The following is a 13,198-nucleotide window of genomic DNA, read 5'->3' on the forward strand; positions in this document are numbered from 1 at the left end:
AAGAGGAATTCAAACAAATAGCCAGCACGTGTAGACACAAAGTCAGAAAAGCTAAAGCACAGAATGAACTCAGGCTTGCTAGAGAGGTTAAAAGCAACAAAAAAGGCTTTTATGGGTATGTTCGTAGCAAAAGGAAGAACAAAGAAACAGTGGGGTCACTCAGAGGAGAAGATGGTGAAATGCAAACAGGGGACACAGAAAGGGCTGAACTCCTCAATGCCTTCTTTGCCTCAGTCTTCTCCGATAAAGAAAACAATGCCCGACCTGAAGAATTTGGAGCAAATGATTCAGCAGAGGAAACACAGCCCAGAATAACTAAGGAGATAGTACAAGAATACTTGGCTAGTCTAGATGTATTCAAGTCTCCAGGGCCAGATGAACTGCATCCAAGAGTATTAAAAGAACTGGCAGATGTGATTTCAGAACCACTGGCAGTCATCTTTGAGAATTCCTGGAGAACAGGCGAAGTCCCAGCAGACTGGAGGAGGGCAAATGTTGTCCCTATTTTCAAAAAGGGGGAAAGAGAGGACCCAAATAATTACCGCCCAGTCAGTCTGACATCAATACCAGGGAAGATTCTGGAGCAGATCATTAAGCAAACAGTCTGTGAGCACCTAGAAAGGAATGCTGTGATCACCAATAGTCAGCATGGATTTCTGAAAAATAAGTCATGTCAGACGAACCTGATCTCGTTTTTTGACAGAATTACAAGCCTGGTAGATGAAGGGAACGCAGTGGATGTAGCCTACCTTGATTTCAGCAAGGCATTTGACAAGGTGCCCCATGATATTCTTGTAAAGAAGCTGGTAAAATGCGGTCTTGACTATGCTACCACTCAGTGGATTTGTAACGGGCTGACTGACCGAACCCAAAGGGTGCTCATCAATGGTTCCTCTTCATCCTGGAGAAGAGTGACTAGTGGGGTGCCACAGGGTTCTGTCTTGGGCCCGGTCTTATTCAACATCTTTATCAACGACTTGGATGATGGACTCAAGGGCATCCTGATCAAATTTGCAGATGACACCAAACTGGGAGGGGTGGCTAACACCCCAGAGGACAGGATCACACTTCAAAACGACCTTGACAGATTAGAGAACTGGGCCAAAACAAACAAGATGAATTTTAACAGGGAGAAATGTAAAGTATTGCACCTGGGCAAAAAAAATGAGAGGCACAAATACAAGATGGGTGACACCTGGCTTGAGAGCAGTACATGTGAAAAGGATCTAGGAGTCTTGGTTGACCACAAACTTGACATGAGCCAACAGTGTGACGCGGCAGCTAAAAAAGCCAATGCAATTCTGGGCTGCATCAATAGGAGTATAGCATCTAGATCAAGGGAAGTAATAGTGCCACTGTATTCTGCTCTGGTCAGACCTCACCTGGAGTACTGTGTCCAGTTCTGGGCACCACAGTTCAAGAAGGACACTGACAAACTGGAACGTGTCCAGAGGAGGGCAACCAAAATGGTCAAAGGCCTGGAAACGATGCCTTATGAGGAACGGCTAAGGGAGCTGGGCATGTTTAGCCTGGAGAAGAGGAGGTTAAGGGGTGATATGATAGCCATGTTCAAATATATAAAAGGATGTCACATAGAGGAGGGAGAAAGGTTGTTTTCTGCTGCTCCAGAGAAGCGGACACGGAGCAATGGATCCAAACTACAAGAAAGAAGATTCCACCTAAACATTAGGAAGAACTTCCTGACAGTAAGAGCTGTTCGACAGTGGAATTTGCTGCCAAGGAGTGTGGTGGAGTCTCCTTCTTTGGAGGTCTTTAAGCAGAGGCTTGACAACCATATGTCAGGAGTGCTCTGATGGTGTTTCCTGCCTGGCAGGGGGTTGGACTCGATGGCCCTTGTGGTCTCTTCCAACTCTATGATTCTATGATTCTATGAAAAACTCTTGAGACCGAGGCATGAAGAGTGCAACTAGAAGTGGGAGAAGGGATGGCTCACTCTGCCAGCCCAGAAGTCCTATTCAATCACTTCCGGGTTGGCGCCATCGCCGAATGGCGGACTCCCTCCGAGCTCCGGAGGGAGCCGGCTCGGCAGGGGCTGGGTTTTACCGCACCGGCGATGCGGAGACCCTTAGAAACCACGGCCACGGGGGCCGTGGACTTGGAGACTCGGCTAGCACCGCTAGCGCCCTCCCGACTCGTGAAGGAGCCTTTTTAAAGGCTACGGATCGGGTGCCGGGGAGAAGCGTGGTGCTTTGAGTCCTCTGCCATCCCTGCCGAGCGAAGCCGCATGCCATCCGGCAGAGAGCGCTGACTTCTTCCATTGAGAATTTGGACTTTTAACAACAACCCGTGAGTAAATTGGAAATCGGGTTTAAAAGAAGAAAAATTTTTTGGATTTGAGACGAGCGGGGGGGGATCTAAAAAGGAAGTCAGTCCCCCTCCCTATTGTAGACATTTTAAAACAAGGATTGGGAAGCCAAGGCCCAAAAAGAACGGTATCTTTGCTAAAATCAAGAATTCCATGATGGGGAAGTACAAGAATTGTGCTGGAGGAAGAATTGAAGGAGAAGGAAAATGCACCCCCCTCCCTGGGAACCGGGGCGATTGAGGAGTGAGCCTGGTGAAAAGAGCCGGTGATTTTGACAGCTGTCAAAGTAGCTGTCAAAGTCGGAATTTTAAAGAGGATTTTATTACAAGGACCTTGCTGGTCAAATTTGTTACAACTTGATATAATTTGTTAAGACTTGAATACAAAATGGCGAAAATACGGAGAACAATCGGATTTTTGGAAACAAAGCTACAACAACCCCCCTAGAGGAGCTTCGGGACATTACAAAGATGGGCGTAAGCCGGGAAAAATACAACACTTCGGAATTTCACAGAACTGGTTATCTCCTGGGAAAGCTGCAAAACTGAAACTGAATCTCGTCTACAGGGTGTTTAGACTAAAAGGAGACAACAGAATACTTTACTGAAGAAGGAAGGGACTGAACGCAAGTTTTTGTTCCTGAATAACAACAACCCATGTAGAGTTACTAAACTTCTGAATAAGAAAGTTTTAGCAGCGGAACAAGAGGAAGCTGGACTATAACCTTGAAAGAACAATGGGGGGAATTTTATAATTTGACATTTTTAAAGATTTAGGAATTAATTTTTAAAAAGTAATCCTAAAAATGGGAAATAACTCTGCAAGGAGTTGGGGGAAAAATGGGATTGATGGACTTAAGACTTACAGGCTGGAAACATAGATTGGAGGATAAGGGAAATTAAACCGGGGAAGGGGAGGGAGAATTAGAATCCAAAGGCTTGCAACTATATTCTGAATTGGTTTTCTTTTTTCTAATATATTTCTTATTTTTCTATACTTTTATTCTGTGTGCTTTTACTTTAATGGGAAAAAAGGGGGACATTGTGGAAAGAAAAGGGGGTGGGCTATGGGGAGAGATCTTTTGCTTTTTTTTATCAAGGGTGTTGCATAAGGTTTGTATAAATTTAAATTTGAACAATGGGGTATATAAATTGTGCTTTAAATCAGAAACAGAACTTGTGGAAACAACAATATGAAAGGGGAATACGGTAGGGGTGGGGGAAGGGGGGAGTCCCAGAAAGTGGATGTTTGAAAATAAGGTTCTGAATGTATCTTCATAATTTCTTTTCTTCTCTTTCTGTATTTTGGAAACTTCAATAAATATTATTTAAAAGACAGAAGTCCTATTCAATGTAAGTGCATCAGTACTTCATTCCTAGGCTGGCAGAGGCATCCACATGACGGGACTTATTGGAGATACAGAAATGCTGTGTGCAGGGCTCTTCTTCACTGAGGAGGCAGAACGTTGCACATTATTTGTCTGCCAACGGAAGGATCTGCTGAGCCACAGAGATCCAACTTTTTATTTATTTATTACCAGCAAATTAGAGATAGACCCTAGCAAATATGTGACCTTTCTACATTTTGTAAAACACTTGGAGATTGATTGATTGATTGATTGATTGATTATTTATTCATTCATATATACATAAAGGTAAAGGTAAAGGTACCCCTGACCATTAGGTCCAGTCGTGACCGACTCTGGGGTTGCGCGCTCATCTCGCTCTATAGGCCGAGGGAGCCGGCGTTTGTCCGCAGACAACTTCCGGGTCATGTGGCCAGCATGACTAAGCCGCTTCTGGCGAACCAGAGCAGCGCACAGAAATGCCATTTACCTTCCCGTCGGAGCGGTACCTATTTATCTACTTGCCCTTTTATGTGCTTTTTAACTGCTAGGTGGGCCCAAGCAACGGGAGCTCACCCCGTCGCAGGGATTCGAACCGCCAACCTTCTGATCAGCAAGCCCTAGGCTCTGTGGTTTAGACCACAGCACCACCCACTGTCCCTGTTCATACATACATACATACAATCAAGCATTATACAGTGGACCCTCTGAATACGGATTTAATTTGTTCTGGGAGTCCGTGTGCACCCTGAAATATCTGTAACGAGAGGCGCCGCTTCTGTGCATGTGCGAGCGGCGAAACCCGGAAAAATACTTTCGGGTTTGCCGCTTTCACAACCCAAAGATTACGTATTCAGAGAGGTACATAACCCGAGGGTCCACTGCATAAATTTTATGGGATAAACTAATAATAGATGTGTTGAAGGTGCTCCCCCCCCCCAGATGCCACTAAAACTGTGGGTTGTTTTGCCTGGAGAAAGAGGTGAAAGGCTTGTCTGGGAGGTATGACTGATTTCTGGCGACTCTGGATCCTAGAAGGGTGAAGCCCTTTAGCCAAGGAAAATGGATTGGGAAAATCATATCTAGATGCCTCAGAAGGGTAAACAACTGGGAGTTCAGCCCAAAGGCGCACTGCACAGGGTTGTTGTTGATGTTTTAACTTTTTCTTCCCATTCCCTTTGCTACAGTGATATGGAGAGGGGCGTCTTTGGGAAGGAGGAGGAAGAAGATAGACTAGATCTCTTTCTGTGCTTATATCCATTTTACGCTGCAGCTTGCTGGATATGTCAGTCAGCAAAGCCTCTTTAAAGCTAGAAATCGACTTTTTAGAGAAGGGAAGGGAAGCCTACTGTGCTGTAATGTACTGTACTGAAGGAGGTTTCGTGATTGGCAGAAGGAAAACCACTAACTTTCTGCATCCCGTGTGGGCCTCTGGTGGTCAGAGATGATACTGTACTTCTTAAGCCCTCGAGAAGCGACCTGCAAGTGGCACAAAACAGACTCCCTCTGACTCTCCACCTGCAACATGGGAACCACTTCCATGTTTGATTTATAATGCACGTTATTAATCCTAAAATTTACAGAGCAATATACATGCTGTTACCTTAGCATTACTGCAAAACGAAAGCTTTTTTTTTTTTTTTTTTAAAGTCTCACTCACAATTTCCATGGGACACCTGGGCATGTTTGCTCTTCCAGATTTCATTCCAGTGAGGAGTGATATTACAGAAAGGCTAACTCGCGACTCATTTCCTAGCGCTAAGCTGTTTGGTTTGGAAGGTCACCATTGCTGAGGCTCCTTGCTCTCAAATAATAATAATAATAATAATAATAATTTATTATTTGTACCCCGCCCATCTGGCTGGGTTTCCCCAGCCACTCTGGGCGGCTTCCATAGAAACCAAAAATACACAAAAATATCACAGATTAAAAACTTCCCTGAACAGGGCTGCCTTAAGATGTCTTCTGAATGTCAGGTAGTTATTTATCGCTTTGACATCTGATGGGAGGGCGTTCCACAGGGCAGGCGCCACTACCGAGAAGGCCCTCTGCCTGGTTCCCTGTAGCTTTGCTTCTCGCAATGAGGGAACTGCCAGAAGGCCCTCGGCGCTGGACCTCAGCATCCGGGCAGAATGATGGGGGTGGAGACGCTCCTTCAGGTATACTGGGCCGAGGCCGTTTAGGGCTTTAAAGGTCAACACCAGCACTTTGAATTGTGCTCGGAAACGTACTGGGAGCCAATGTAGGTCTTTCAGGTGGTTCCAAATGGCAGCAGACAGGTAACATCTTCGCTTGCCCATTCCAGGTAATCTTTTTACTGATCAAAATCCCAAACTTTGGTAATGTTAGTTGCAGATGCTGCATTTTTACCCCAACAGAGAGAAAGAAAGAAAGAGAGAGAGAGAGCTCTGCACAACATTCTTCCTTTGCAGCTCAGCAGAACAGGAGCTAAGGAGCAGCATGCTATTGTGCAGCTGGGCAAATGGACTGAGCAAAGACCCTGAAACTGAGGAGGGAATATGTGAAGCAGAGAATAGGGAAATGGTAGCAGAGGCACCTGAGGCCTTAGGAACTTGGCAACTGTACAGAGACCTGTGAATGGATCCCCCTCTCTGCCCACCAAGAACCTTTCCCCCTACCCCAGCCCTGTTTCAGGTAGCAGGGAGCAGAGTGAGGGTGATATGGCATCCCTGCTCCCTCCAACTCCCACCTCCTGGCTCCTGCAGCCGCCAGACTCCTACCATTTCTTCCTGGGTCCCCAGCTGCTGCCAATGATGGCAAACAGACTACACACTGCAGCTGTGCTAACAATCCTACTGTTAAAGATTGGAAAGCTCTCAAGCATGTTATCTCAAAGGTACTATGCACTACATACAGACTCAGATTCACTGGTCAGGAGTCTGGAGGTCTTGAAATCTTTGCAGATGCAAGTTTTGGCAGTGACACCAAAGATGGCACAAGTACATCCAGGAAGAGCTACGTGTACAACCAGTGTCTGTTTGACTGGCTGTGCAAGAGGCAAACCACAGTTAACCTAAGTTCTTGTGAAGCTGAGCTCAATGCACTGTCATTTTCACTTATGGATTGTGAATGGTTGATGCAACTGTTTAAGGATGTCAGGGTTACTGTGCAATGTCCTCTACAGGTGTATCAAGACAACAGATCCTGTTTGGCTTTGCTAGCTTCAGAGAGCTGCAAGCATGCCTGTTCCTTAAGGTGGAATGGAAATGTCAACAACGTCTGCATTTTAGTCTCCAGCATACTTCCATTCCAGGAGAAATCTAGAAAGCTACAGAAGGAGCATAGAAAGCAAAATAAGAAGGGAGGAAAAAAAAGGCTGCTCCTGCTCAAAAGAGAGCTCTCTCACTAAAGGCAAGAAGCAGGCATCTAATTGAAAGAGACTCTACGGCAGCAGAGAAATTCATCAAATGTGTGTCTCATCAGAAGAACACATCCTTGCCCAAACACTTCAAATAGCGTCCCTTTGGTCTGGTCAGTCTTGGCTGGAGTCCAGCATGGCAACAACAGCTGCCTGGCCCTGTGGTTGAAGAGCTATGCTCTAGAGAAAATGAACGCTGCACCAAATGTGGAGGCAGGGGTAAACGCAGAACAGCATGAGTAGTGGACTCAAATAATAATAATAGTAATAGTAATAGTAATAGTAATAGTAATAGTAATAGTAATAGTAATAGTAATAGTAATTTATTATTTGTACCCCGCCCATCTGGCTGGGTTTCCCCAGCCACTCTGGGCAGCTTCCACAGAGACCAAAAATACACTAAAATGTCACACATTAAAAACTTCCCTGAACAGGGCTGCCTTAAGATGTCTTCTGAATGTCAGGTAGTTGTTTATCGCTTTGACATCTGGTGGGAGGGCGTTCCACAGGGCGGGCGCCACTATCGAGAAGGCCCTCTGCCTGGTTCCCTGTAGCTTTGCTTCTCGCAATGAGGGAACCGCCAGAAGGCCCTCAGAGCTGGACCTCAGTGTCCGGGCAGAACGATGGGGGTGGAGATGCTCCTTCAGGTATACTGGGCCGAGGCCGTTTAGGGCTTTAAAGATCAACACCAGCACTTTGAATTGTGCTCGGAAACGTACTGGGAGCCAATGTAGGTCTTTCAAGACCGGTGTTATGTGGTCTCGGCGGCTCAAAACCCTGATGCCTTCTGCTTTCAGATACATGGAACCTGGTCCAAGCTGTGGCTGGGAGCGGATGAGGATGTCTCCTTTGCTCTCCCCACAACTGTGCATCTTGCAGCCAAGAGATGAATCATTTGGGAGTGTCCACGGCAGGGTGAACTTACTCTTCCAATGCTGGGCCATGCATGCTAAGATCCAAGAGAAGCCCCTGGGGGTATTCAGGGTGGGCAGCTGAGGAGCAGTGGCCTCGCTGAAGATGGTTTTAGGCATGGCTTCACTAGAAGCAGATATTGTAGCGCCTTGGTTGGCAGCCACCCATTTAGGCTCAGTGTGCTTGTCCTTGCTTGCAGGCGCCATGGAAAAGACAGCGAAGAGGAGGAGTGGAGAGAAAGGTAAAGACTTTGTATGTGTGAGAGACACACTCATCAAGGGGGAAAGAGTCAGAAATAGCTGTGGGAAGCAAGGGATCCAAGAAAATGGAGGGGAAACAAACAGAACACCTCTTTCCATATGAACCTACCTGGACACTGAGATCATCTTCTGAGGCCCTTTTTCATGTGCCTCCCCCTCGAGAGGTCCAGAAGGTGGCAACACGAGGACGGGGCCTTCTCTGCAGTGGCTCCCCGCCTGTGGAATGCTCTCCCCAGGGAAGTTCGCCTGGCGCCTTCATTATACACCTTTAGGCGCCAGGCAAAAACGTTCCTTTTTAACCAGGCATTTGGCTGACCTAATCAACATCCTATACCCTTTAAAATGTGACTGGTTTTTTTGGGGGGGGAAGTGTTATAGGATTATTGTTTTTATTCTGATTTTATATATTGTGACCTTTTTTGTGAACTGCCCTGAGACCTCCAGGTATAGGGTGGTATATAAATTCAATCAATCAATATTAGAAGTATGAGGGAAGGTGGGAATGGCTGCCTGATGGGGGGCAAGGACAAAGCACTGGAAGGAAACTATAGAAAGGATGCTATACTAATCTGCAAAGTCACAAGGTCTTGGCGAATCAGGACAAGCAAGCCATCATGTTTCCCATGCCAGCCTACACACAGTAGGCATATTTTAGGTGAATCCTTCAACAAAAGCAAATTTGTCACTTGGCTCTCAAATTCTGTGCACACATATTTATCGGTGGAATTTCTCAGGATTTCGTATATCTCTCAACAGGAGCTTTTCAATAGCTATTTATAATACAGCACTTGAATCTCTCTCTATATATAGCAATGCTTTGCTGAGCAAATCAGAAGAAAATGTACCTTTTAAAAAGACACACAGACCTGGCACTACTCGTACCTATTTGGTGCTTCTGTTTTTGGAGCTTCATTCGTGCTTGCTTCACATTTTTGCGTCCTTCCACCACTTGCTGCACCATTTTTTCCCTTTCCTTCCTTTCTTGAATGCGCCTTTCTGCAATTTGCTGGCTCATTTCCGCTTCCTAAACTCCAAGCAAAATTGAAGCCAGATAAATTAATTACAATGAAAGCTTCTTGCTTTATTGTTAAAAAAAAAACTTCAAGCATGCATTTCTAAAATAAATAAATAAGCAAGCAAACTTCCTTGACCATAAAATGCTAATCATTCTTTACTCTTTCAAATCTGAATGAAAGCCCTAAGCCTGAGCAACAGATAAAGAAACAACCCTGATTTTAACCATTTTCCTACACTTGGCTGAAGATTACCTGGGTTAGACTGTTGCAGCAAAATCCGCAAAGATTACTGTTGTACCTTAAAGGCTAACAACTTTATTATGAAATTCTTGGATCTCCTTTGTCCATTACTTTAATTCTGATACCGGTATTGTTTCTGAGGCTGTAGACTGCATCATGTTCTACAAGGTAGCCGCTGAGTGGCAAATGATGCTTGATATTGATATTGATTATTGATATGCGCTTTATTGATTGGGCATGGTGGCAGATGCACTCCTCGTAAAACTAATCTTGTGTGATGCCACCCACTGTCTCACAAACAGTACTGACATCAGCATTAAAAAGGCAGATAAAGGAAGTTGGTCCAACATGGTGTAGAAATTTTCCACAAATCTTAATTGAACAATTTATATATCCATATTTCTCTCTTCTCCCCTCTTTGGCTTCCCCCATATTTCCGTATTGATTTATTAAACAAATTCTGTACCCTGCTGGTTTTACCTCTTATATAGTTGTGAAAGTTTAGTCAAAACCTGCCAATGGGTCCAAATTTTTATACTGTCTTTTTATATAGTTTATCGATGGTTCCCACTCCTTTTTGAAATCAATGTTGTCTCTCGATGTGGACTTTGCCTCTTCTGCACACCCTCTCCCTCATTTTGCCACTGAGCATACCCATACACAGGAGTCATGGCAAGATAAAATACGAACAGTATACTAATAGAGTACCTCTTCCCTCTTCTGCTCAGCTTTTCTATGGTTTTCCAGAATGCGATTCTGACGTGCAAGAATGGCCTCCTCGTGGCTTAGCTGTCCTTGCAGCCTCTTACATTCTGCTTCTGCCAGCTTTTGGTTCAGATCTCTCTCATACATTTCTTTCTGCCAATCGAGAAACTCAGAAGGATCCCGAGCCCCTCGTAAAAGCTGTTCAATCCTGTAAGAAAAAGAAAACAGGCTGCTCTGAGAAACTGAACAGAGTAGAGCTGTCAAGGTGAACATGGCATTACATAGCAACATAGTGAGTTTAAATGAGGCAAAAAAAAATATTTTTAAAATCAGGGTGCCTGAACTGGTCTGTGGCTACCTTGGGAAGATTTTGGGACTATGGTAAAGAACTCACTGAAAACATTACCTCAGAGTTCACGAGTAGTGAAAATAAAAATCCCATTCATAAATTTATAGTGCCGTATTTTTCGCTCCATAAGACGCACCTGACCATAAGACGCACATAGTTTTTAGAGGAGGAAAACAAGAAAAAATATTCTAAACGAAACAGTGGATGTATGATTTCTTGGGTGCAGGCTGTAGTCATGGACATGCTATGTGATCTGATGGTGATTTTGGGGTGACCCAATGGAAAAATCCTGAGGATCAATGGGCTTTTACCTCCCCTCTCCCTGGCAGCCTCCGCTAGCGTCCCTTATCTCTCTCCCGATCCCACCGATCAGCTACTTCCTTTCAACACTCCCTTCCCTCTTGTTTACCTTAGTGTCTTTTCCTTAGCTGGAGCAGTTTTTTGCTCCTCCTTTTCTTCTAATTTCTCTCCTCATTGATTTAGTCTTCCTGTTTCCGCCCTTTGCAAGTTTGCTGTCTTTACCTCCCCCCTCCCAGGCAGCCTCCTTTATTGCTAGCATTCCTTATCTCCCTCCCCGATCGCTTGCTGATTAGTGGCTTTGTTCCCACACCCACTTCCCTCTTAAAAAGAAAGAAAGAAAGAAAGCATGATCTGCTTTTTGCCCCTGGGCAATTCGGCTCCAGGGACCACGCATTCGCTCCATAGGACGCACAGACATTTCCCCTCACTTTTTAGGAAGAAAAAGGTGCGTCTTATGGAGCGAAAAATACGGTAATTGCTCTGTTGTCCAATAATGAAGTCTTTGCTTCAGTTAGTTTTGGTTTCATTCATCTAATGAAGCATTCGGTTTTCAGCAGTGGTCAGCTCCTAAGTAGGGCAGGAGCAATTGCCTTCACATGTTCTTTGTCTCCAGTAGCCAGTCCACAGGTATCCCACTTCTGTACAGTGGTGCCCCGCAAGACGAACGCCTCGCAAGACGAAAAACCCGCTAGACGAAAGGGTTTTCCGTTTTGGAGGCGCTTCGCAAAACGAATTTCCCTATGGGCTTCCTTCGCAAGACGAAAGCCCATAGGGAAATCTCCAGGACAGCGGGGAAGCGCAGCGCGTCTTCCCCACTGTCCTCGGACCTCCTCCGAAGGCTGGCGGTGGGGCGGAGAGACCTCCTCCCGCCGCCAGCCTTCGGAAGGCTGCTCCGAAGGCTGGCGGTGGGGCGGAGAGACCTCCTCTCACCGCCAGCCTTCGGGTGCCTGTCCTGAAGACTTGCGGTGGGAGGAGGGTTTTCCTTCCCACCGCCAACATTCAGAATGCTGTTCTGAATGTTGGCGGTGGGGAGGAAAAACCCTCCTCCCACTGCAAGCCCCGGGAACAGAGGAGAAGCGCTGCGCGCCTTCCCCTCTGTTCCTGTACCTGTCCTGAAGGCTTGCAGTGGGGAGAAAAGCCCTTCTCCGCACCGCCAGCCTGGCAAGCGGTCTCCATAGGAATGCATTAATTGATTTTCAATGCATTCCTATGGGAAACCGTGCTTCGCAAGACGAAAAACTCGCAAGAAGAAAAAACTTGCGGAACGAATTAATTTCGTCTTGCGAGGCACCACTGTACATGTATCTATTCTGCAAATATTTGATAGAGCTTTCCCCCATAAATGTCCCTAACTAATCCCTTTTTTTAAAGCTGTCTAGGTTCCTGGTCACCACCAGTCTTGCGCTAGTGAATTCCAGGTATTACTTGAAATCATTCCTTTTGCCTGTCCTCAACCTACACTCACCAGCCCTACTGAAGAGGCTCCTCATGAGGCCGGAGGAACATCGCCCGGCTAATGTTTTATTGATTTATTGATTTAATATGCTGTAAAACGCTTTGAGATTTTTATTAAAAATATAAAGCGGTATATAATAATAATAATAATAATAATAATAATAATAATTATTATTATTATTATTATTATTATTATTATTATTATTATTTATACCCCGGCCATCTGGCTGAGTTTCCCCAGCCACTCTGGGCGGCTCCCAATCAAGTATTAAAAACAATACAGCGTAAGAAATTAAAAAATAATAAACATACTGTCAGTCAATGTCATTTGTCTGGAACTCGTAATACTGTACTATGAAAGAGAGAACTTTCTATTATCTCTATAATTTTATACAGATAATTATATAAACTTCTATCATGTCATGGCTGCGTATACCTATTTAATTTTGTTTTGGGAAATATTTGATTGTATTTCAGCAGTGTGATCTTGGGGTACAGTGATTTGAAATATTGATTTGTTTTGTACTGTATTACCAGTAAAGCACTATTTAAGAGGCCTGCATTGCAGTCCTTCACCACCCCAAATTTGGGCTGGACTGTAGAGAACTGTATGGCATATTTTTAGTATGCCTTCTCCTCAAGCAGGGCTCTGGCCTTGTCATCACCTGAACAAGTAACAATCTTCTGATGAGCTGGCTTCTGGAATCTTTCATGAAGGTTTGGAAAAGAAGCGAATAATTATATTAAGAACAACTGATTAATTCACTTTAATGCAATGCTGAGATTCCAGAATTACAGGGGCGTGGACTACATGACCCTTGAGGTACCGTCCAACTCTACAATTCTATGATTCTGTGACATCTTTCAGTTAATGCATATGCACAAACAGAAGCAGACAAGGAGTAAAAAGC

At 44.8% G+C, this 13,198-nt stretch overlaps 1 protein-coding gene across 1 annotated transcript in view; it reads right to left on the minus strand.

Moving 5' to 3' along the window:
• The window catches only part of CFAP99 (cilia and flagella associated protein 99), a 52,576-nt gene that overhangs the window by 14,404 nt on the left and 24,974 nt on the right, over positions 1-13,198 (minus strand). Inside the window, exons 11-12 of the mRNA XM_083615639.1 lie at positions 10,187-10,391; positions 9,105-9,246 (exon numbers count right to left, since the gene is read on the minus strand). Coding sequence (XP_083471765.1) covers positions 9,105-9,246; positions 10,187-10,391 — 347 coding nt within the window. The remainder of the gene's footprint in view (positions 1-9,104; positions 9,247-10,186; positions 10,392-13,198) is intronic.

The sequence above is a fragment of the Podarcis filfolensis genome, assembly GCF_964270895.1.
Source record: "Podarcis filfolensis genome assembly, chromosome: 5".
Lineage (NCBI taxonomy): Eukaryota > Metazoa > Chordata > Lepidosauria > Squamata > Lacertidae > Podarcis > Podarcis filfolensis.